The sequence below is a fragment of the Arvicanthis niloticus genome, chromosome 9 (assembly GCF_011762505.2).
Source record: "Arvicanthis niloticus isolate mArvNil1 chromosome 9, mArvNil1.pat.X, whole genome shotgun sequence".
Taxonomy (NCBI): domain Eukaryota; kingdom Metazoa; phylum Chordata; class Mammalia; order Rodentia; family Muridae; genus Arvicanthis; species Arvicanthis niloticus.
Window position 1 is genome coordinate 45,447,352 of NC_047666.1, and position 26,531 is coordinate 45,473,882.

Sequence of the window (26,531 nt, forward strand, 5' to 3'; positions counted from 1 at the left end):
GACAGGCTTGGTTTTAAATTACAAAGCTACTATTCTTAGTAGATCTGTTACATGTGACAAACTAATCATTAGGAGTTCATTAGTATTACACTAGTAAATCACTAATATTCTCATCTATAAAATGGGAAATTTATCCAGTTACAGATACTAGAATTCTATGTATAACATACTTAATAGCCCTTGGTGTTTAACCAAGTAAATGTAGTACATGTATTCTTTTTACCTGGAGCACTATGGTTTCTACTGCTAGTTACCAAGGAACAATAGCTCAAAGTGCATGCCTTTGTTTACTGGCTCACTTCTCTAAACAATGCACCAAGATCCATCAGTGGTTTTGTCAAAGCCTAGAGATTTGAAAGATTAATCATTCCCTTCTCCAGCCAAAGTAAACCATCATTATATAGCTACCTCTTGTATTTATGTTGTTTACAGCCATGCAAGTATTATGACAGCCACAAATCAATGAACTCAGCAGGCAAAACTGTTCCAGCCTGCAGTGTGGTGTGCTTTTTACTAGTTCTTTGACAAACCAGTATCAACCTGCTCTGAGTCCTTCCTCCTATGCAGGACAGGTTTGTGGGCAGCTGAGGTCCGTTATGGAACTTTGAGTGACTTGTAAATTCATCAAGGTGTGTATATAATTTCTATGTGTCTGATTGACCTTCTCTGTAAGATTACCATCCGTTCTGTAATACCAGAGACTTTATTTTTCTCTCAGAAAGATGGACATCAGCTCATTTTAATCAGTAGCCTACAAAAGGTGTCACCTGGCTCTGCCTGCGGTTAACTGTAATGTCTGACCCAGACAGTCCTGTCATTTGTCAAATAACTTAGTTTTATTTAATGCACCTAGGAAATGATCTTGCCTTTATTTTAAGACAGTATGCAGAATACATTAGGTTAATAAAATGCCTGTTGTTTTTGAGATAAAGAGAGAATGCAGATGGGTTTTTTTTTTTAATCCCTTTACCTATCTTTTTTAAGCAGCAGTGGCTTGGCAGTCCATATCCTAGCATGTGAGCAAGAAAGTCCTAGCCTAAGCCCTCAGTATCTCACAGTATAGCCACATCAGAGCAAACAGTGCACTATCATGAGGGTGTGAAATAGCCATTTCATTAAAATAAGAATATACAGCGTGTACACGCTAGGAGAACAGAGATAAACCAGGTCTGCCCTGGGCAAACAAGAATATATGTCTACCCAAAGTTGAGTAGTTTGGGATGGTTAGGGTAGCGGTGTTCCTGAGGTAGTGGTACTCCTTTTCTGGAGCCTCTTGGAAGAGCCCTTTGGTATACAACTTAATCTCAGCATATTATTTAGCCATGTTTGGGATGTATGGTTCCATGCTTGAAACAATGTTTTCTATCAGACGACATGGGGTGTTAATTCTTGGGAAAAAGTTTGGGCATGAAGTTCGGACAGTTTTCAGCAGTTCCTAAGCCCCTCTTCACTGTTAGTTTAGGAACAGTGTTAAAACCCTCTATACCTCTGGAGGTACAAGAGGCCTTTCTCCTAAGTGAGCGCCAGACAGTACAACCCAGAATGATAGAATGATGGAACTTGCACAGAGCCACCAAAGAAAGCAAGCAGCTATTTCTGAGACAAGGCATAGAAGCCAGATTTACCTTGAGCAACTGAGAAAAATCTCTTATAAAGCTTAGCAACATCCTCAGGTCATTAAATTTGATGAAGAAGCCTAAAAGACAGTGTTTAGGGCTTTTTATCATGGGCTTTGACTCTTCCCCAGAAAAAAATTTCAATCATTCCTCTCTAAGCTTCACACTCTTTGTAAACTGAGACCAATACCCACTTGCTACCTACAGGGTAGCACTGGACAGAGAACACTCAAAATATTCAGACAAAAACACTACAAAATAACAGGTCTTCTGGTTATTTGTAAACATTGATTTAAAAACTCCCAAATAAAAAAATAATGAGATGGAATGTTAATTATCCAATATTATCTCTACACACTGATTACATATATTATATTATCATACTACCTCATATAAATATGTACACTTAAATTAATGTAAGGGTGAGTTTTTCTTTTTTTGAAAAATGGTTAAAAATGCTATCTGCAGTGATTTTATTATTCATCACTCCTGGACTTTGTACACTGACTTATTATGTTCTGCCTCATAAATCTGTACAGTTCCTTTTTGTTTTGAAGAAAGGAGAGGTCTTTCCCTCCTAAGACCACTCAGACTTCCAGAGCCTGCTAGCTCTATGCCTCTTGAGAGAGTCTACAGAGGGCTGAGGAAATTGTTCAGTTGGTGAAGTGCTTGCAGAACAAATATGAGGTCCTGAGTTCAATTCCCAGTACACACATGAAAAGTCAGGTATAGTAGAATGCGCTTCAAATCCCAGCTCGGGGGGAAGCCAATAGAGGCAGATTAGAGATTATAAGAGGCAGGTTAGAGATTATAAGGGTTTAGTCACATATATATCAACACATGTCCATACACAACAAGCACACACACACACACACACACACACACACACAGTCTGCCTGTCACAGTGCCTGAGTGCTGAGATTACAGGTGCATATCATCACAAACAGCTCCAAATTGCTTTAAATATGGCTACATGTATAACATAAAATATGCAAGACATCCCGGGGCTTATGGGCTGGTCAGCTTAGGAAGCTCCAAGTTAATGATAGACCCCATGTCAAAAAAATACAAAATTCCAAAAGAATGATACTCAAGGTATCTGGCCTGTGCAAACACATGAACACACATGCATGCACACGCACATCCACACAAGAAGAATGCCTGCAGATAAAGATTAAATCTCTTTTTTTGCTACTTAATTGTGTAAACTTTCTGAGTCTTAGTGTCTGCCTCGCAGTGTTTATTTCTAAATTTAAAATTTCCCCCAGAGATAGAAAGAAAAATAAGAATCTCCTTTGTCTAAATGGCTTAGCATCAGTAGCGAACTTTGGCCCCCTCTTTTCCCCTATCCTCAAGACGACCACTTCCACTCACTTGGCCTTTGCTGTCTTTTGGTTTAGTATTGATTTTCATCTCTAAGTCCATTTCATATTTACATCTTTTGACTCTTTGGTTTCAGGGATTACCTTCTCACTTTCCTTGACTATTTGTGTTTATTGTCTTGCTTGTTCCTTGATTATTTGCATCTATTGTATTGATAGACCCTCAACCTAGAACTGACCTTAATACATGTATGTAATAAAAATGGTCTAAAAGCAAAAAGGGGGGGGGGACAGGATAGGAGGTTTCTAGGGAGGAGAAATGGGGAAAGGTGAAAGCATCTGAAATTTAAATAAACAAAATATCCAATGGAAAAAAAAAAGAAACTAAATTCTAAACTAAACAAGTAAGGCACATTTTCAGTCGCTGCTACTCCAGAGGCCAAAGGAGAAGCATGTTGACCACATCCTAGCTTGAGTAGTCCAGTTACACCTTAAATAAATGTCTTTAATTTTATTTCATACATCTTCCTGGAATAAATCAATCACAGTTCTGGCTAGGTCCTTAATCTGTAGCTGCAATTATAACTTGCCGTGTTGCTCCTAAAGCAGTAATATACCAAGCTATAATCACTTCTCTCTCCAGTCTCCTTTTTCCTCTTTTTATTCCTGTCTCCCATTATTTTTATTGTATTTTTTATCAACTCATTTACTTATTTTGTGTATAGATGTAATATGGGGTAGGCCACTGTGCCCAAATTGAAGTCAAAGGACACCTGATGGGAGCCATGTCTATCTTTCTACCATGCAGGTGCTGGGGATTGATCTCAAGTATGTAGTCAAGCTTGGTGGCAAGCATTTTCACCCGCTCAGCTCTCTCAGTAGCCCTCCCCCATTCATTCTTTCTGCCTTTTCCAGAATATCTGTTTGTTAGTTTTCTAGAACATTAACATTACTAAATCAAATCCCAAGCTTTTGAACAATGTTCCAAACCATAATAGGGTTCTGTGTGCTCTGTCTTGTTGTGTTATGTATTGCTTGGCATGTGTTTTAGTTAGGGTTCTATTGCTGTGATAGACGACACCATGACCAAGACAACTCTTATAAGAACAATATTTAATTGGGGATGGCTTATAGTTTCAGAAGTTTAGTCCATTATCATCAAGGTGGAAGAATGACAGCCTCCAGACAGGCATGGTGCCAGAAGAGCTGAGAATTCTACATCTTCATCTGAAGGCTGTTAGGAGAAGACACACTTCTAAGCAGCTATGACAAGGTCTTAAATCCCATGCCCACAGACATGCCTTCTCAAACAAGGCTACTTCTCCCAATAGTGATACTCCCTGGGTCAAGCATATATACAAACCATCACAGCATGTGTGTGTGTGTGTGTGTGTGTGTGTGTGTGTGTGTGTGTGTGTGTGTGTGTTTATGTCTGTGTGTCTCTGTGTGTGTATGTATGTGCTGGTATTTGAATTTTTATGAGTGCCAACATGCCATCACCTCTAACCCTTGTCTTGTTTCTGAGACAAGATCTTGCCAGCCTGCAAGTCACAGTCCTCCCTGTCACAGTGTCTGAGTTACAGGAATTACAGGTATGTGGCACCACAGCCTGCTCAAAAGTTCTTTTGAGCATTTAAAGATGATTGGACACATACTATAAAGTGTCATTGTTTTGGTTAGCTCTAATGTCAATTTGACCTAGAGTCACCTGAGAAGGGAGTCTCAGTAAGGGATTGTTTTCACTGAGTTGGTCTCATACCATGTCAGGAGGACTATATAAATTACTCAATTGGTATAAAAAGAGCTAACCCACGATGGGTGTCACTATACCTTGGGCAGGGGGTGGGAGGCCACTGAACTGTGTAAAAGTAGAGAAAGCAAGCTGAGTGCACACAAACAAGCAGGCAGGCAGGCAAGCATGTATTCTACTCTCTGCCCCTGACTATGGATACTATACATCTAGCTGCTTTAAGACCCTGAAACTTTAACTTCACTGCTGCAGTGGACTGTAACCTGGAATTATGAGTTAAACACTTTTTCCTCTAAGTTACTGTTGGTCAGGGTATTTTATCACAGCAACAAAAAAATACAACTACTCTATCATTTCAGGTTGTTACTTTACCATCCTCCTGGAAATTATAAATATCTCCTTCCTTGTCCTCCTTCTCCTCCTCCTTCTCCTATTCCTCTTCCTCCTCTTCTTCCTTCCTTCTTCCTTCTTCCTTTTTTCTTCCTTCTTCTCTTCCTTCTCCTTCTCCCTCCTGATTTATTTCTTCATTTATTTATTTCTTTAAGTATATCTTGTAATGCTTTTCTGAAAAGTAATTTGATTCTCTTGAAGTTTCTTGCCTTTTCTCACATACTAGATAACAGTTTATCTGGAACTAGAATTCTAGAGTAGAAGAAAATTTCCCTCTGCATTTTTGAAGTGTTGTTCCATTGTCCTCCAAATTCCAGTATTGTTGTGGAAACATCTAAAGATATTTCTGTTCATTAATATATAACCTGTGGATAAAACTTTATTGTATATGAGTTCTATGTGACTAAATCATCTCCTTGGAAATTCCTTCAAGCCTCATCAGAATTTTTATAGGTTCTCTCTTTGGCTGATTTCTTCTTGGAAATACTATCCAGTCTTCTGTCTCTTTGGATGGCAGAAGTCTCTGGAAATCATATTGAGCGAGAAACAAGGAATCTCAGAGTTCAGTTATTTGGACAGTCACTATATGTCTACTATAATCAATTTGAGATGCTATCCTCTGGCTCAGAGAACCTCTTGCATATTAACTCCTTAGAAAGTAAAATCTAAGCATATTTCAGGGATAGGGAGTGCTAGTTACTGGGCTGTGTAGAATAGTGTAGATTTGAAGGCCCATCTGCTTCTAACACCATTCAGCCAATCAGAGCTCTGCTACTGCAATTGTAGCAAACCACTTTGGGGATTTTTGGAGGATGTCGTATAAAGCTGGACTTCTTTCCAGCCTGCCTGTCCCCACTGTCAGCTTAAGATTCAAGGATTCTTGTTCATTAGCCATCTAATTGCTTCTACACATCCCCAATTTTAGTAAGAATGCCTTTCAATCATTCTTTCAGCCTCCTAGGCTTATGACTTTTAAAAAACCACCTTTACTACTATTTAAAGAAGTGTTAAATGACTCCCTAATAGAGCTGATAGAAATGGGAACAAGATAACATGGAAAGAAGTCAGCACAGGGCTTACACGTATTCCCTGTAATTATTTTTATTTCTTTGTTATTATTCTATCCTTATAAAATCTTCCAAGTGCATAAATTACTCCGGGTAAAGCCAAATAGCATGGATAAGAAAGGCCACCTGCAGTGTTCATTTTTCAGGACTCATGGTTTTAGGTTATCTATATAACTATTGAGTGCTTGAACTGAGCTTGTAAAAGAAACAGGGGTGAAGCCTGAGCGTTATTCACCACTAACATGATGAAAATTATAAATCTGTGTTTAGCATTATGTAAATACATGCCTGTGTTGGAACGTAGATGTTGAAGTCTTCTAACCGCAACTGAAGAATGGATTGCCCACCAGAAGGTTGCTACCTTACCACCCCCTCTTGGGTGCCTCATCATGGTACCAAGACCAGCAGCAGGCCTCAGGTGCCCCTGTGAGATGAACAGTCTTACAGTGCATATTGGAGTTTGTGTTGTTGCTCCCCAAAGCAACCCTTTGTCCTTGAGCAATTCTAGAGAATTAAAAAGCAGAAAACAAGAGAAGAAAAATAAAGATTTGAAGAGTCTGTGCTGCAAAGCCAAATATGCCATTCAATTAAGGTATGCAATGAACTTTCATGTCCCTCAGTAAGCGCTATTTTTGGCTATGCCCAATAAACTATTCAAATAATCCATTAGGATAGCTGTAGAAATCAGCATAGCAAATGATCAGTGAGCTAGTTTAGTTATTCACCGGTTATTAATCTTCTCAGTTCAGGGTCATATTGTCCTGTCTTCAGCATTTTTCACAGCATCTGATGATGTCCAGAGAGCTAATGGAAGTCTGAAATGTGGATTCAACAAGCATAATAATCCTTTGACTTGATATCATTCTGGGATTATCTTTCTTCTTGGTGTGCTGCCCTGGCAAATGAGCACGGAGGCACCTGAGCTGTTTATCGAGGTGTTTGTACATTGTCCTGGCATCGAAATCTTCACGTACACTGATAATTTCTTTATGGTTCATTCACTAGAAGCAAAATTTTTTGAGCCATTGTTATCAATGCTAGTAGCTGTCAGTTCTATTTCTTCTTTAGTTTTCTTGTAAAGTTGAAGCGGACTTAGTTATAAGTTAGAAGGCCATTCTATTTCTCAGGAGACTTACATGGGCATAGTTTTGTTCTCTAATTAAATTTTATTTGCTCTCCTCTCTAATCCTTGTGTGTTTGTAGATGTTCCCTATATCTGAATTTCATGGACATAAACTACTTGGACACAATCCCTAAACGGGTTTAGTGGGGGTAGGGCTAGTGATTGATGCTCACGATTGTTATGATCATGAGCACAAACTTTTCTCAAGAATTTATGTCTCATCATATTGTATAGAGCCACAAGGATATTCCAAATTAAAAATAAATTTTCCAGAGATGGAGAAGATGACTCAGTGAGCAACAAACTTACAGCACAACTAGCCTGAGTTCCTATTACCAACACTCAGATAAAACCAGTTATATGTGATTCACACTAGCAACCTCAGTGTTATGGTATGAGAGGAGACTAGCCAGCCTAGCCAAATTGGTGAGCCTTGAATTAAATATGGACTCTGTCTCAAAAAATAGAGTTAAGCAGTGATTAATAAAAATATCCTGATAACCAAACTCTGAACTCCACAGGTGCCCACTTGGCAAGTACATCCACAGACACACATACAAACATACACATGTACACCACAGAGAAACGCATAAGTAAGTAATTAACTAACTTTCAGGCCAAAAGGCTTATTTAGAATCAGAAAACTAGTAAGCACCAGAATCAAAATTTGTATCTAGATATTTCTGTGTCAAGAGTTGAATTTGTTTTAACTACTTATAGTTTCTAAGAGTAAACTTCTGTCTGAAATCTAGAATCTCTGGTGGTCGGACTTCACATAAAAGTTTTCTGTTTGAATCTAAATGACATGAGTATCTATTGTTACATACAAAAGTGATTCTTTTCCTTAGGAATTATGTCTTCAATGAGCCATCATTTGAGATTGTGTAGAGTATTATAGCCATTGTAAGGATTTTTACATTTATTCTAAGCTAGATGTGACAGCATATCTGATTTGGCTATCTTCTTCAAGATAGCACATAGAATGGGAGAAAAATAACCATCAGTCTAACTCAGCTATGAACCCTGCATGGTAAGTATGGACTGGCCTACCAAAATATGAACATTGGTAAAATAGTTATGAACATTGGCGCAAATGTTATGGGAGTAACCCATTGCTTTCTGCTTGGATTTAAGGCTTGCTCCACAAATGGATGTCATGCCTGGCACTGTTAACTGGGGCAAGAGCCTATGACTGAGTAAACCATAGACCCTAAAAAAAGAACCATTATTCCACTAAACTGACATGATATGGAACTGCCCTTTATGTCTATCAACCCTGATTAGAGAAATCTTTTTCTCTAGTAAGTGGCAATTAATACAGATACAGCTGGTCAGAGTGCAGAAATAAGGGATTCTCATCTCTAAATGAGACACATGCACACGAGCGCGCGCGCGCGCGCACACACACACACATACACACACACACACACAAATACACCACACTCTCTCCCCACTGAGACTCAGAGAACCTCTTAGAAGAAAGGGAAAAGCATGGTAAGATACAAAGATAGTAGATGATTATGACAAAAAAAAAAAAAAAAAAAAAAAAAAAAAAAAAACCTGTTTTCCCTTCATGGCAGGGTTATTGTACACATGAACCCACCATAGCTATGATTGAATGCAGAAAATCAAGCTTTCTAAAATTCCAGCATGGATAAGTGAGGGACTCACGGACTCCTTCTCCTCAATGATGACCTATTGACAATTGATGGTTTCTCAAAAAGGGAGAGCCAGTTTTCTTCAGTGATATAGCCCTAGATAGGCTCCACGCCCCCCAGTAGATAGCCCAACAGGTACGCATAGACTGGCAGCACTGAATAGACTCAAAGGAATTTTTTTAAGAGCATATAAAGTTGGGAGATGAAATGGTAGGGAGGACAAGGGAGGAGTTGAAGGGAGGAGAATAAGGAGGTGAATGTATGTTACATGCATTATGAAAAGTACGTTACATGCATTATGACAGTCTCAATGAATAAAGACAAGCTAGCATATACTGAGTGCTTATTATACAGCAAGTATTATTCTCAAAACGTTTCAGAAATATATCCATCAATTCTCAAAATATGAGGGATGTATTACCCTTTCAATGAAATCCAGGGAAACTGCTGTACTCAGAAAATATTTAACTTCCCTAGGGTCAACATGGTAAGTGATACATATGCAATTAAGATTTGGGAAATTCTGTCTCTATTGTCCAAGGCCTTCACCTTTAATCCCCAAGCTGCCACCTAAGTGATCTAGTTTTCTAATATATATTATCTTAGAGACATTTGTTTTGCCTCCTGTCAAGCTGTTACTCTATTTGGGGACATATGTCTAATGATCCTTTCCTGCCTTCCTGGAGTGGCTTCCTGGAGTGGCTTCCCATGATTTTGCTCTTGGATGTTTTCTTTCCACATCACTTTGAACACAACCAGCTTCCCATTTCTTCTTCTCCCTTCTTATGTCTTGACTCCAGAAAAGGGTATCTCTGGTTCCAACACATCATGTCACAATCTTTCGGAATCAAAAGAGAATTAGACAGAGCTCATTTATACCTGTGAGTTGGCAGCCACCCAAGTGCCTCTTTCACAGCAAATTAAAGTGAGCAGTGAACTGTAGTCGTATTGAAATAGAAATCAGTAGCTTATAGGCCTGTGGAGTCTACAAGAGGTGGGGACCAGTACCTGTTTTCTCCTCCTAATTAGTTGTGTGGCCTGTTGGAAAAGGTGATGACACTGAAGTCTGTGTCACAGACTGGAAAGTAAAACTGCCTTGTGTTTGCTCATCTTCTGCTTCCATTGTGTATGTGTGCATATTTATGTGTGATATGTGTATGCATATGTGTGTGAGTGCATCCATGCACATGTATAGAACTCAGAGGGAGAAGCAATATGGTGTGTTGCTTTTCACCATGTTTGAAGCAGGGTCTCATTATTACAACCACCTATTCCAGGATTGCTGCCTTCCAGGTATTGTCCTGTGTCAATCTCCCCTGTTTACATAGGAGTGTTGTGATCACAGGTGTATATTATCACATTCTGGAGCTTCAAACCCATGGTCTTTCACTTACATGATGAGCTCTTTAACCAATGAGCCATTCACCAGCCCTGTTCACTTTAGGTATTCAGATACCTGCTATGACTGCCACTGTGTAATATGAATGTACTGTATACTGAATGATAGAGGCATGTTCCGTCCCCCTCATAATGTCCATAGCTTAGTGAGGTCTTGGGTGCAGTCGTATGGTAGAAATTGTGGCACATGATAAACATATAACATGTATGCTGTTACGCAGACAAGCATGATGATATATATGAAGCTCATGATGGCCTTTACTACAATTTTGGTTAAGAACCTAACAATGATAATTCCAGCCAATGAGAGCTTGACATCAGTAAGAAATCTACTTGCTCATTATTTTTTTTTCTTTTCATGAAAAGGATCTACCAGGTAACCACACAACAAAAAAAGGAAACTATTTAGTATACACATTTCCTGAGCATCTTGAAATATACCCTGCAGCTTTAACTCTTGCTGGGAGAAATAAAGGAAACTATTTAGCAATTTAGAAATTTGTCTTGAATGCACACATTAAAAATTCTGCTCAGAGATAAAGGATTATCATGTTTTCAAGACGTTATAAATGAATGTGACCTCTTCCTGCCCTTTGATGAATGATCCTTTGAAAACATAAACAACAGGTTATTCCTCTTAACCATCGTCTTTTAAAAGTTCTCATGCTTTCTTTTTATCCTTTTGCATGTGTGGTATACACGTATGTATGCATATGCATGTTCTTGTGTGTGGTGTGCTTGTAGCGGTCAAACATTGGATGTCTTCATCCATCACTCTCTTTGTTTACTGAGGCAGAGTTTTCACTGAACTCACAGCTCACTGATTGACTAGTCTATCCAGGCAGCTTACTCCAAGATCCCATCCGTGCCTCAAACCTCTAGGATTGCAGGAAGGTTCTCATCCCACCCAACTTTTATGTGATGAAGAAATCAAACTCTGATCCTCACTATAGCAGAGCAAGGGCTGTTCCTATTGAGCCATCTGTCTAGTCCCAGTCTGCACTCAGATTTTACTTCCTTCTCTTGCCAGTGGTTTAGATTATTTTGAGTCCATAGCCTTTCTCATCAGTTTCTCAGTTACTTCTTTTGAGTAATTTTCCCCTGACATCTCTTCCTGTTGGAATGTACATTTATGCAGCCCTCTGGCTTGAAATGCCAGAATGTTGCTGGCGCATGAAGAGTCTTTGGATTTAGCGGCTAGCTTGAAGCATCTGGCAATTGCACATAAACTCCTATACTTGAGCATTCATGCTTGAACCAAAAATTACTTTGTCATCTTTTCTGGCTTTTACTAAGCAGCCAGCAGCTCCCTTGGAACCATGACTTATGACAGAGCTCTTTTCCTTAGACATCACCCTCTTCTAACTCTCAAAACAACTGTTTTCATTTCTTCCCAGGCAAATCTTTGGTTCTGGTAGTAATACTGTCATGTATAGCTCACACCATGTAGCAGGGTTTATGAAGCATATCAAAAATTCATTGATCCGCACAGTGATTCATAAAAAATTCCATAGTCACCCTACAATGACAAATGCCAGCACCTTGAAAACTGCAGATCAGAGATGCCAAATGACTTCTAATTTGGTGATTGATGCACCATTGCAGTGTGCCCAGAGTTGACAACTGGGATCTTAGACACCAGGCTATGAGTTTAATACATTTCTATGTGATGATGCTTTAGAAAAGTTGGCCTCAACCCCAATGCTTCTTTATGAAAAAAAATCTTTTGCCTCTGGAAGTCTAACCACCAGCTACCATGTGTGAATGTGCTCTGGCCTTGTTTCTAGTAAAGGATGTTTAGCTCCCCATGTGTTATCTGGGAGTCTCCACCATGGCAGAGTGTTCTGTTGGTTCCTGTGGTACCTTATAGCCTAGAGTGAATGAATCCCAGTGGGGTTTTGAAAAGGATCTAATCCTAGTATGGCAACAAGAAAAATGATTGTTTTTCTTGCAGAAGGTAAATGGAAGGGTTTTATAAATTACAGAGCAGCAGTCTATAAGTAGATCCATATACCTTACACATTAGGCCTGTGTAATAAATGAATTATAAATGGTCTAAACAGTGAGTTGAATTTTCTTACCTATAATTTTTAGGTATTGGTTTATCAGAAAATATAGCAAATTGACAAGTTTTGTTTTTTTTTTTTCAATGCAGCCCAGGGACTTGACACCAGGGACCTGACATCAATTAAACAAATAATATATACATGTTTGTTAGAATTTAAGCTGTGGACTTGCTCTTACTGTCTTCTCTACCAATGTTAAGCTGTTGAGTTCTAGTGGGAAATTTAAGTATGTAATTATCTTTCAACTAAGATGTATCAATGAATGTTCATATTTAAATGCATACCTGTGTGTATACATTCATACTTATGAACCTTCAAAGGTTCTCTTTGTTTGAATTTTTAAGTAACTAGCATGTTTCTGAAATGAGAAAAAAATATCTGTTTTCAGTTAATGAAGACCTAGCCATATAGCTATGTCTTCTTCTGCCCCTTAATAACTCTATGAACGTGGTCTTTCATATACTATACACTTGGAGTGTTTTGTTCATCACAACAGCAAAGGCTATCTGCCTTTATAAATGACTTAAATATAGATTTGGAAACTGTGGATGTAGATTTGGGTCAAGGCTAACCTCTGACTTAAATTCCAGGCACTATTTTCATGGAAGTACCAGCCTAGTGCACTTTGTTCATCTTTACCCCTCAGCGCCCCCTTTTATTGCCTGCTTTCTTCTACTGAACCTGTTCTTCCCAGAAGCCCCCTCTTACTTGTATGTCTTTTGCTTTGTTTTAGTAGATTAAAATTATTTCATTTAGTGTGCGTGTGTGTGTGTGTGTGTGTGTGTGTGTGTGTCTGTGTGTGTGTGTGTCTGTGTGTGTGTGTCTCTCTGTGTGTGGGCCTGAGTGTGTCTCTTTCTCTATGTGTATGTCCATGCTTGCCCAGGAATATGTGTGGAAATCAAAAATCAAAGGGCATCCTGAGGAAGTCAGTTCTCTCCTTCTACCATTTGGATTGTGGGGATCAAACTCAGGTCACCAGGCTTGGTGTCCAGTGCCTTTACCTGCTCATCCATATTGCCAGTCCCTTTTTGGTTTTCATTTTGTGTGGGGGTGACCCACTGAGCCTAATTATGGTTGCTTTCATGAGCATGGTTTGGAGTTATTTCTCATAAAGTGTTTTATATTTTTATATTTTAATATCCTAAAGACCAATAAATGGAATACTGCTCCATAAGAGACAGGCTGTTCATGTTTTTCCTAACTCTTGTCTACCTGTCTCCCTCTCATTGTGACTGACCTTTTTTATGAGTGTGCCGTGTTTGATGTATATGCAGTAGAAAGTTCTGTGCTCTTCCATGACTTGCTTGGTCAGTTTCTGTGTCTTTTCATCTTTTCTGCCAGATTTCCAACTGCTCCTACCCTTCCACTACCCTTTATATCTATTAAATGGAAATTTTTAAGTGTTTGACATATCTTCATATCTTTATGTCTTCTCCGACTAATTTTAAAAACATAAAAAGTTGTAACATCACTTGGAAAATAAACTGAATTAAGTTGCTTTGTATTGTTCTGACCTTTCATTGATTTTCTTTTCTTTGTGGGTCAGTAATTCTCAATGAAAAGAAAACTTCCCTTTCTTCTGGTGTGGGCAACTATACTCCTGTGCAGTGACCCACAAACTTACCCCAGAGAGTTGCCCAGGCTTACAAGAGCATTTTCCAGTAATTGGCATCTTCTCAAAATTTAGAACATTAACAGACCCTTAACCGAGAAATCTACTGATTTTCATTCTCCATCAAGTTTCTAGAAAGCATACAGAGTCTGCTCTGAAGCAGAGAGTGCAACAGAAAGAAAAGTCTCATTAGCTAAATTCATGATGTCTCGTCCAGCATGCATCCTAAAGGGCCATTGCAGCTATCGCCAGGAGCTGAGCAGCTGTTAATAGTTGATTTCTTTTGATAAGATGACCGGAATAAGATTCATTGAGAATTACAGATGAGCCCCCAAGATAAGCTAGCCAGAGTGGACCTGACTGCTGGGGTATGTGGGTCTGGTCAGGGTTTTGTGTAGCAGAAAGCTTCAGAAATCAATATTACCATGCCAAATAAAGGAGAGCCGGCTAATAGTGCTCACCAAGGAATTAATAGCCTCCATCTTAAGCTCTGTGAGCTCCTCGCTGTCTTCTTCTCATATTTATAAGCACACACTGACGTGCGCTTCTGAATGAAAGAGTTACCACTTCTTTCCCTGAGACCTCAAACTCAAGAAACTGAAAACATGCAGAAAATTGCTGACAGGAGCAAGTTAAACAGATCGAAAGGCCGTGTACTCGTTCTGCGAGGCTATAGCGCCATCTACTGTCTGAGATATTCATCCTTCCTTTACACGGAAGCCTGTGTATGGATGAGCATGGGCGCTCAAGTGCTGCTTTGCTTGTGGGCGAGCCAAAAAAAAAGCTTTGTCTTCAAATCCATTGTTACTGTCTCAAGAAAGACATGCTATCTCTTGTGGAATCTAGCAAAGTGCTCTTATTTTGGATCAGGAGATGCAGCAAATGCCTCTCAATAGCAAGACTGTATTTCTTTAATCAACAAAGACTTTATTGTGCCTTATTTTTGTGTTGCTTATGGTGTGACTCACTCTGTCTTATTGACACTAATGAGACTCTTTGAGGACCCCTTTGCCCAGTGACTCATGGTGGAATTACTCATGTGTAGTAAGTGAAAGAAACACACTTATAAATCCTCCTTCCTGAACAGAAAAAAAAAAAAAAATCTAGTCATTACTTGATGTAAATATGTATGAATCTCTTTTTAATGTTCCATCACAACCGTAGGCATGTCATGGAGTGGTTCTAATTAGACTTTAACTTAAAGATGGTCTTTATTTAATTTGTCATTGAGAAGCATTTTTGAAAATCTCTTTAGATTGTCATTTCTTTTTAAACCATAAAGAAGGCTTCAAAAAGAAAATGTCAAGCTGAGATGATAAATTTAGCCAATTCTCCACCCCACTCCTGGTTACTTACTTGCTAGTCTGATTTAAGAGTATTTTTATTGATCATAGAGGCTCGGACACCTTCAGAAAATTCTTTGCATTTAGAAAGACATCCTAACAGAGAAACCATAAGACTTCAACACTATGCAAATCTAAAAGCTAGAAGTTTGCTTTCCCTGGTGGCATGCAAGATGAAGAGTAAGTGGGTGGAGTACGAATGATTTTCAGACACGTTATAACTTGTTCTTAAAAAGAAACAACTTGATATCAATAGTTGACCCAAGACTTGAGAGACAACGAACTGTGTTTGGGTGTCCTTCGAACAATTCTATTCGTGTAACTAAATAAGCACTCTCTGCTACACATTGGAACCAGGAAAATTCACTAACCTGATAATCAAAAGTGTGATTGCTGTACAACAATCTTGCCACCCTTGGTTGGCTTGTGACATTTCTATTTGTGTCAGTCACTCTATTAAACAGCTCTCTTTTGTATTTATTTTCTCAGCTCCTTGATAACAGACCGTAAGTATTCTCTTACAGGTGATTTATAAATTGCTATACAAAGGAGCCTCTGGTTTCTACTCAGGATGACTGGGGTGTTTTCTTTTATGTCATTTATCACGTTGCTCAAAAAATCAAGGTACCAATTAAATGCCTGGATTCAGGAAAGGATTTACACACTGATGCCCTCTTTAGGTCACCAGGTTAAAGAGACCCATAGAACAGTGTCCTATACCCCTCCCCCCACTGGCCCTGCCAGCAATGCCTGCTGCCATGCAAATGAGGGCAATTCTGATCAGTCAGCATTCTTTTCATGCTGATTCTAGGGAAGCCTCTCTGTGCTTTTAATTGGGCAGCTTTATTTTGTCCTTTTGATGCTTATAGTTTGGGAGGAATGGAGCCACTGGTGGATACAGGCAGAGCTGGGAGAGAATCACTCAAAGGGAGTCTTTAATTAGCTACTATGTGCTGAATGAAGGTTATCTAGATTTGTAAGCTGGTCTTGCTCCCAAAGAGGCAAAGGAGCCTATGTGCTTTGGGGATGGAAGTACTCTTTGTGATTCAGGATGCCATTGTAAAAATATTTGCTTTTCTTTCTTGCGATTTGATTATGTCTTTGTTTTCTACAGGTTGGGGTGGGGGTATGGAATTTGTACTTGTAACTAGCAATAATAAAACAATGTGACAAAGGAAAACATGCATAGATTTCTCAAGAACCTTCATACTTCATCCATCTCGCGTACCCATTCAGCTCTCCAACAGAAGGGATTATGTTCTCTAAGTAACTCTAGGAGAAAAGTGCAAATTACATGTGTGGACATGGACGCTCTGTACCGTGTATGAGTATGTGTGTGTGTGTGTGTGTGAGTGTGTGTGTGTGTGTGTGTGTGTGTGTGTGTGTGTGTGTGTGAGTGTATGTGTGTGTGTATGCTCTTGAGTTAGTGTGTTACAGTATAGAATCTAAGGCAGTGGTCAAGTAGTGGCATATTCCTGTAATCCTAACACTCTAGAAGCTGAGGCAAAAGGGGAATTCCAGTGCAGGTCAAGCAGCATAGCAGAACACTATTCAAAAAAGGAAAGAAAGAAAAAGAAGGAAAGAAAGAAAGAAAGAAAGAAAGAAAGAAAGAAAGAAAGGAAGGAAGAAAAGTTAAACCATACAATATAATGACCCAACAGAGTACAATAATTAGAAAATGAATTCAGGTTTTTTTATTTAAGGATGAATAGGTCTCTAAAAGCTCAGTATATTTTAAGCCCCTGAGAATAAATATTTATTTGTATATCAACTCATTGTTCAAATTTTAGTGGATTAGTTAATTCTGTTATTCTTTTTTGTGTGTACATGCTTTTATTCATATATATGTTCATGGTTTTTGTTTTGTTTTGAGATGTTTCTCTGTGGCCTTGGCTATTCTGTAACTCTGTTTATTTTTTATTATAAGTATTGTAAAAGATCAGGTTTTAATGATACCTGCTCTCCAATTAGAGCTAACTGTCTTTTAAGTTCTAGTGTTTGGTGGTATATTTTATTCTATTTTTCTTCTCATGCGGATGTGTATATGAGTATGCATTCATGCATTATGAATGTCCTCAAGTGCATGAATGCACATGTTTGCAAGCACACATGTGTGTATGTGTGTTCAGGCTGCAGATTGATATAGGGAATTTTCTTTGGTCATTCTACACCTTATTATCTGAGGTGGGGTCTTTCAGTTTAACACAGAGCTTGCTGATCTAGCTAGTCTGACTAGTCAACTTGCTTCCAGGATTCTCATCTTTGTTCAGAGGATCTTTCCTCTGTATGTTGGAAGTAGTGTGGCTATCATCCCCCACCTAACATTATGTGGATACTGGGGATCCAAATGATAGTCCTCACACTTGTGGAGCAAGCACATTTGCAGATGAAATATTTCTTTAACCCCTGGTGATGTTTTGAAAAATATATATATATATGCTAAATAAAATTCAAACTATATGGCCTTCCGTTCTTTGCCTTTCTTACTACAAAGAAAAAAATCAAAATACTGGATCATTAAAGATGATCAGATGAGTTGGAGAGTTTTAAGGACTGGTGAGTCTGTGAGTCCAGAATCTAAGACACAAAATGGCCATGGATAGTCATAGAATGATGCAGAGAAGGTAGAGAGCAAGGTTGGGGGATCAATCATAAGGACAACAGCACGAAGAGAAACTCAAGACCATAAAGAATTATTTGTAGAATAGGATATATTTAAAACTATAACTGTTTGTATGTGTGCACTTGTGTATACACATGCAATGTGTGTGTGTCTGTGTGTGTGTGTGTCTGTGTTGTGTTGTGTAAGATGATGTCAGTAAGAAGGAGCATGTTGAGTGTTGCTAACTGGGTTTCTCAAAAATATATTCAACTAAAAATACCAGGGTTCCTTGGAGAAGTGATTGATTCTAGAGATATAAAACTGGAAATGTAAGATAAGCCTAGGGCTGGGAATCACTGGGCAAGCACATGCCATGAAAGTCTAAGGACACAATTTCAATTCCCAGCACACGTCACTGAGAAATGCTGGAAATGGCTGCATCTATATGTGCTGGTAACCCAGCACAGCTTAGCTGAAAAATGATAATCTTTAACTCTAACTCTCTTTCTCTCTCTCTCTCTCTCTCTCTCTCTCTCTCTCTCTCTCTCTGTGTGTGTGTGTGTGTGTGTGTGTCTGTCTGTCTGTCTCTCTCTGTCTCTCTGTCTTCTGTCTCTCTTTCTCCATGTGTGTGTGTGTGTACAAATGTGTGTATGTGTGTGTATATCACACATTCATGAAGGAGGGGTCTAGAACATTCTTTCTGAACCAGAATGTAAGAAAATGTTGAGTGGTAAAATGCCAACAGGACAGAGACCCCACCCCCAACCTCAAAGGATTTCTTTGGCCAAAATGGGGAATTTTTAAGCATTAAAATAATGACAGTTATACCCTATAAACTGTTGAATAAAAGAAGTCCTGAGTTGTCAACTTTTGTAAGTAATAGAACAGAGAGATCACATCAGAGACACAAGAATGCTCTTCCCTAGAGGAGAATGTTACCTGCTATATGTGAATAATTTGACAGCCATTATAGACGAATTGATGCAGGCAGGAATTTTCTGTATAAATTCAAACTACCTTCCCACAAACTACCCATCAGTCACACATGGAAAAATGGTAAAGGCGGAGAAGCCAGGAAGACACCATGGTCTGGTCCTGATGAAAGGGGGAAACCCGCAAGTATAAGATGCAACCGACCTTGTTCAGCCTGACTACACATGAGCATAACTTTGTGTCCATTTCTGATAGTCCAACCATCCATTTGGATACCTCTCTAAATGAGGATCCATGATGCTCGCAGGAAACCCATTTTCCTGTTAGAAAGATTTCATGATTAGAAATCCATTCTTTATGCAGAACTAAAATAGTACTGTTGCTCTTTCCTGTCTACTGCGGGCAAAAACAAAATTAAGCAACTAAGCTTCTGCTTGTAAACCCTTCATGGGTTTGAAAGCTACTATCACACATCTCTTAATATCTGTTTCTTGTACTGAACACTCTCAGTGATTTTTGCTGTTTAAATGTATTAGGTCCTTCACTAGTGTGGGTGTACTAATCTGTCAGTGAATCCAAAGGACAGTAGTGGTTAGCTGTGCCCTGACTAATGCAAAATGCATCCGGATTATTACCTCCTCAAATTGAAATAACACAAGCAATGAGTGCAGCCTAAGATTGCATTAGCTTCCTTTGGCAGTTACATGGATACCTCACGTTACTGAAATATTCATCTTGTCTTTGTGCACTGCCAATCCTGCAATATATGCCAAGGTTGCTAATTTCCAAAAGTGCAGCCTTTTGCTATTATCCATGTTAGGTTTCATCCTAAGTTTAAAAAAAAAAAAGAAAAGAAAACATGGTACAGTCAGAGTCACTGAGAATCTTGATGTTCATTTAATATTTAGGACATACTTTTTAATACACATCTTACAAAAAATTGATAAATTGGTTTATCCAGCATTGATTTTTATTTTTATTGAAGGACAGGGGCCAACTACAGAGTGCTGAAGATTACCCACAAGCATGTGACCCCCAGGATTATTATCATCATTTATCAACAGCCTTTGCTGTGGCATTTAGCTATTATTAAAAGCAGTTCTTGGTACATTTTCCCTTAAGTCATTAAAAGTAAACTAGCTATTAGCTCTTTGGCAAGTTCCAAGCCTTTAAAGAGTCCTATACTTTTTAAAGCTCCTTCCTAAAAAAAGAAATTAAAATTTAAAAAGAGAAGACACAAAGCAACCAAATCACATTATTACAACCATCAGTTAGGAAATTTGCTCACAAGTGATTCACAATGAGTAAACACATGTGCACACAAAAGCACACATACACAAACACATACTCACACACACGCACATATCCTCACACATGCATGCACGTACACACACACATACTCACACACACATATCCTCACACATGCACACACATGCACACATGCACGCACACACACACACATACTCACTCACACACACACATATCCTCACACATACATACACACACGTACACACTTCCTTAATAAGCACCAAGACAATATCTTAGCATTGACGTTGATGTGAAAAGAAATTTTAAAGCAAAGTGGAAGACATCATATTCAGAAAACAACATCAAAACTAGAATCACTGGGCTTGAGGCTCAGTGGGTGAATTGTTTTCCATCCAAACATGAGAGTCTAAATTCAAGTCACCAAACACACATAAAGCTGTATGTGTGTTTTGTATCTGTAGTTCCAGAATTACTAACATGTGACAGGATGTGGGGGAAAAAAGAAATCTCAGAGGCTCACCAGCCAGCTATACAGGCATGCGCAGATGAACAACAAAGGGACTCTGTGTCAAGCAGAGCAAGAACTGGCACACAAAGTAATCTTTCTACTTCTGCATGTGCACCAAGTATGTGCATGCTTGTACTCATAGAAAGACACATTAGCATTTTAATGGAATTATTTTCCCATAGGATAATAATTTTAAATAGTGTATATTTGCTGTAAAATGATTCATTTTATTGTGGCATTTTTATACATGTGTATCATGGGCATTGGTAGTATTCAATCCCTATTACCCTCTTATGTCCTTCCCAGCCTTCTTCATGGTTCCCTTCCTTTCCACAACATGCCATGTGTGTGTGTGTGTGTGTGTGTGTGTGTGTGTGTGTGTGTGTGTGTGTAGTATATGTATACATATGGTATGTGTACGTGTATGTATATAAAGAGGGGTGTCTCTATAGCCCTGCCTGGAATTAACCATGTAGACCAAGATGGCCTTTAACTCATAGAGATCATCCTGCCTCAGCCTCCTGGGTGCTGAGATTAAAGAAGTGCACCACCATGTCCAGCCTTCATATATTATTGTTATTAAATCTAGATTCCACAAACAAGGGAAAACATATGGTTAACTGTCTTTCTGAGGCTGGCTATGTCACTTTACATGTTGGTTTCTGGTTTTATCCATTTTTCTTCAAATAATGTAATTTCATCCTGTTTTCTGGCCAATCAAAATTCCATACCACATTTTCTTTATTCCCTCCCCATTCATCTGCAGATGCACATCTAGGCTGATTTTGTGATCTGCTTGTTGTGGGTAATGCTACAATAACCATGACTGTGTGGAGATATATCTGTTGCATGAGCAAAACCACTTTTCTCAACAGACAATATCTCTAATTCAGAATACCTTTTCAACCTTCCTCAAGTAAGCACAGAAAACGGCTTGGATATGTGTTACCATGTACACATCCATTGGTTAAACTAATTGTCTAATGATTAAACTGTTCCTTGTGGTAGTTGAACTTTTTTAAACAAAGCCGTTGGTTTATCTAGAAAACAGTGTAGAAAATAAAATAATTTTCATAAACTTAATAGCTTCAGGGGTAGGGAAGTCACCCTGTGTTCTGGTGACCTGGCTTTGTCGCTCTCCATGGTGGAAACAGGAAACAAGCAGAGAATGGATGTTGCAGGGTGTCTGTTGGCCTTACTATTGTCACTTAATAGCAATCAGATTCAAGCAGCATCATGAGTTGTAATTGCTTCTGAGAGTTCTGTGCACAGAACAATAGTGAGAGTGACTTGTCAAAACAGAAGTCATAAATCCAGGTCCTTCGCGATCATGGTGAATTAAAATCAAAGAAAGGAAAACTGTTTTCACAAGAAGCCATCTGTTTATTTGTATACAGCGGTTGTATTCAAATTTAAGGAAATTAATCAAGTAAAAGCATCAGAATTCATAACACAGCAAACGCGAGTGCTGAAGGAGTAAACACTGATAAAAACCAAGGACCTAATGAGGTTTTCAAGCTCCTTAGTTTAATCTTCCCTGGTCCCTGGGAGACCTCTCTGGTGTGTGGACATGCACGACTTACTTTGCATTGATTGTTGCTACTTCACAGCTCGGAGCATGAATTGGCAACAAGCACTAAATTAATGAATTAGCTGTTGTCAGTACTACAACTCTGCCAGCATGATGCTTTGTATGAGAAACCCCTCTGGTCCTTAGTTAACAGGCATTAGATTTCATTAATAAAAAAAAAAAAAATCTGTCCAAGATCCCTAAATGTGCTGAGAATGTGGCTCAGTGCTATAAGGCATGCAAAGTCATGGCTTCAATGTCCAACACCAAAGGAGAGAAGTTAAACAAAGAAAAAAACTACAATTCCAAACGCCTGTAGACTCTGGTGTATGTGAAGACTCTTTGCTGATAACCCAGATGTTGTCAAGGAATAGAGCCTGGTCATTTGACTCTACTCTCCTTGTGTTTGGTGTGTAGGCTTATCACTTGAGGCAACATTTTAGGCATCACTGGCTATTACCTTCCTGTAGCAATACATTAGTAAGCTTTCAGTACTGTTTGCATCCTGAGGCAGAAATTTTTAGAATCCTTTCTGCTCGTAAATATTTTCAGTTGACTCTGATAGGCTTTACCAGGCATGGACTGAGACAGGTGCAGATACTTACAGCCAAGCACTGGACTGAGGTCAGAGACTATGAAAGAGTTAAGGGAAGGACTGAAGGAGCTATAGAGGAATGCAACCCCATAGGAAGAATAACAATATTAACTAACCCATACCCCTCAGAGCTACCAGAGACTAAGCCACCAACCAAAAAGCATATATGGGCTGGTCGGTGGCCCCCAGCACATATGTAGCAGGGGACTGCCTTGTCTAGCCTCAGTGGGAGAGGCTGTGCCTAATTCTATAGAAGCTAAGTGCTCCCAGGGAAGAGGGATGCTGGTAGAGGTGAAGTGGGGGTGGGTAGTGGAAGGCGGGGGAGCACCTTCTCAGAAGCAGAGGGGTGTGGGATGGGGCAAAGAACTTAGGGAGAAAGGACTGAGAAAGGGGCAACATTTGGAATGTAAATAAATAAAATAATTTAATAAAAAGAAGGAAGGAAGAAAGGAGAGAAGGAAGGAAGGAAGGAAGGAAGGAAGGAAGGAAGGAAGGAAGGAAGGAAGGAAGGAAGGAGAGAGAAACAAACAAAGAAAGAAAGATCACTAAAACAAATATGTCTCTTCTGTTCTAGGTTCTACACTGCCACATAAACTGTGTTGTTGTTTGTTTTGTGGAGGGCTAGGGAAGAGTTCCATGGTGCTGGAGATTGAATGTAGGGTTTTACTTATATATGCAAGAAGGGTGCTCTACAACTGAGCTGCATTCACAGCCCTCATTGTTTCCTTTCAAATTGTAGATCCAACAAAGGTGATGGTTCCCCCTTCCAGCATGGATGTCACTGTGGGAGAAAGCATTGTTCTTCCATGCCAGGTGACACATGATCATTCCTTGGACATTGTGTTTACTTGGACATTTAATGGACATTTGATAGACTTTGACAAAGATGGAGACCACTTTGAAAGAGTTGGAGGGGTAAGTATTAATGTCATATTATCCACAGGAAACAACATAGCAAAGGTTCTGCAAACTGACCCAAATTAATATGTTTGGATTTACTTGGAAACAAATGTAAAGTCATTGTGGAAGCATCTTATTTCACAGAACACATGGCTAATTCCTATTCTTTTCTGCACCACTAATTAAGTAAATGATGTGATGTATAACATGCATAATAAACCTGATGTCAAGTTAGTTGTTTGCTACTGTGTGTGAAGAAGAAAACTGAGGTTCATAGGAGTTACATAAAATGCCTTTTCTCTACATCTGCTAAATGAAGTGCCTCAGCTTTGAACCTCAAACCCCAAGCTCTACTCTCATACCATATAACATACCACCAAAGGGTTACTGGCTTATCTTAACGATTGTTTCCTTGTATGCCTTAGGCTGCTATTGTATTCCTCTGTGCTCCTCTGGGAGACTCAACATCATAAAGTTGGTATTTGCTCCCTTGATTTTAAAAACACACAGAAGTGATTTATCATCTCCATGGAGTCTGAATCCAAATGCTTCAATTTTTGAAATGCCTTACTTTTCAGGACAATATATATTATCATTGAATATGTGCCAAGATACGGTTAAATCTAGAAACAATTTGTGTTGATCACAAACATTTTCCACAATTATTTTTCTGCATTATCACAGCTCTGCATTCCCATTGGTAATGAATATTCTCTCTGATGACCACTTTCTTGGAAGGACAACCAGAAAGTATCAGAGTATAAAACTGCGACTATAATTTGAATAGCTCTTTCCTCCCTTAACTGCCATAGAAATATGACTTACTGATTTGCCCATCTCATCCCCTGTGTGCCCCTTTAGGTAGATACCCTGAAATTAACAACTCTGTCTATGGAATATATTGGGAATATATTTTCAACATAACTATTGTAATAATTCTGCCCATTACATGCATGCTTAGTTTGTTAGAGTTTGACTTGCACAACACTAAAAGAGATTTGAATGACTATTCTATCAATTCCCCCCAAGGAAGATATCTAAATAATATCACTTTGGATACACAGGAGGGATGTTAATTTATTACACCAGTGGCTGTCTCTGGTTTTGGGGGATTCTCTCTTGGAATATTTGTTGAGTAAAGCTGGATGCGATCACCACTATTAAGCATTCTGGACCTCTTTTGTGTGGCCCAGCTTAGTGAGTGTCTTAATTTGCCTTTTATTGCTGTGAAGAGACACTGTGACCAAGGCAACTGTTATAAAGGGCATTGAAGAAAGCATGGCAGCCTGCAGACAGATGTACATGGTAGTAAAGAAGGAATTGAGAGTTCTACATCTAGATCTGAAGGCATCAAGAAGTAGACTCTCTTCTGCAGACAGCAAGGATGAGGGTTTCTTCTACACAGGGCAGATCGTGAGCACTAGGAGCCTCAAAACCCACCTACACTGTGACACACTTCCTCCAACAAGGCCACACCTATCCAATAAGGCCACACTTAATAGTGCCACTTCCCATGGGCCAATCATATTAAAACCACCACAGTGAGAGAGATTCTACTTCATTAAAACATTAATGACATCAAATACCTTAAAGTCTAAAAATACACTTAGCCCCACACTTACCATGAAAGAAATATACGTAAAACTCTAATGGCTGGATTCTCTGAAAGAAGAGTAATATTAATTGTAATAACAGGGCAGTATATGTTGAGAAAACCCCTTATCAACTATACTAAAATAGTTGTTTTTCACATTAAAACCAACTTAATGTATAAAATCAATAAAAACAATTAAGATTTCTGAGAATTTCATGAACAGTAGTTAATTAGCATGGATTGATGATTGAGGAATGAAAAAAAATTTCTGCCCAATCAGACCTAGTAGCCATTATGCACCATTTCAGCTGAGATGCAGAGGAAACATCTTAATGAAGCAAAGGACCAAGGAATACTTATCATATACAGAAGGACTCTCATTCAACCATCTCTAGTAGGACACACCTGTAATACCAGCATTCAGGAAGCAGAAGCAGAAGGATCTGAGTTTGTGACAGGACTGTGTTATGTAGTAGAGTATAGGCCATCCCTCTTTCAATAGAAAGACCTTGACTCAAAAATGGTGATGATGATGATGATGATGATGATGATGATGACTTTCATTTTCTTTCCATTTAAGAAATACCTCTCTCCTCTCTACTGCTACAAATGAAGATAGGGAAGTGGCTTAGTCACCAGAGTCACATAATTTTAGGATTTCAGAGTTGAGGAGGAAACTGTGTACCATTCTGAACTCAGCCCCATTTACATTTGTGCTTCCCAAGTCAGCATAATGAAACAGTGCTGGGCAGATTCAGCCTATTGGGTTTTGAGGAAAGCTGTTCTTTTGTTATAGTTGTTATTGTTCTCTGATGTCCTCCAGTGCTCTTTCAGAAACAGAACAGGGACCCCAGCTGGAATAGGGGTTAAATACACTGCTACTCTTTGTTCTGTCTGGTAGGAAGATAAATGTACTCCTCCCAAACAATTTGATCTCTCTAGAGGAGGGAACAACCTCACCCCGTTAAACTCTTACTTCAATCCTTTAGGGTTTTTTTTTTTTTTTCAGTTTGATCTTAAAGCTATAAATCTCACCAAAGTTTAAGAATAGCTAAGACACATTCTTAGTCACAGAACTGCAAAATTGTATTAATAGGTTGCTATGTGCTGAAGTAGGCTACAGTAAGTTTCTTGGACACTCATCCTTTAGTTAATATAATGAACAACTGAGACAGGGTAAAAAATATTTCCTTAATTCCAATACTGTTTCTACCT

General features: G+C 38.9%; 1 protein-coding gene across 3 annotated transcripts in view; it reads left to right on the plus strand.

Annotated features, from left to right (window-relative positions):
* Positions 1-26,531, plus strand: part of Cntn4 (contactin 4) — a 904,382-nt gene that overhangs the window by 844,194 nt on the left and 33,657 nt on the right. For all 3 annotated transcript variants that reach the window (XM_076940198.1, XM_076940197.1, XM_034511644.2), the window contains one exon: positions 23,562-23,737. In XM_076940198.1, the coding sequence (XP_076796313.1) occupies positions 23,562-23,737 (176 nt within the window). The remainder of the gene's footprint in view (positions 1-23,561; positions 23,738-26,531) is intronic.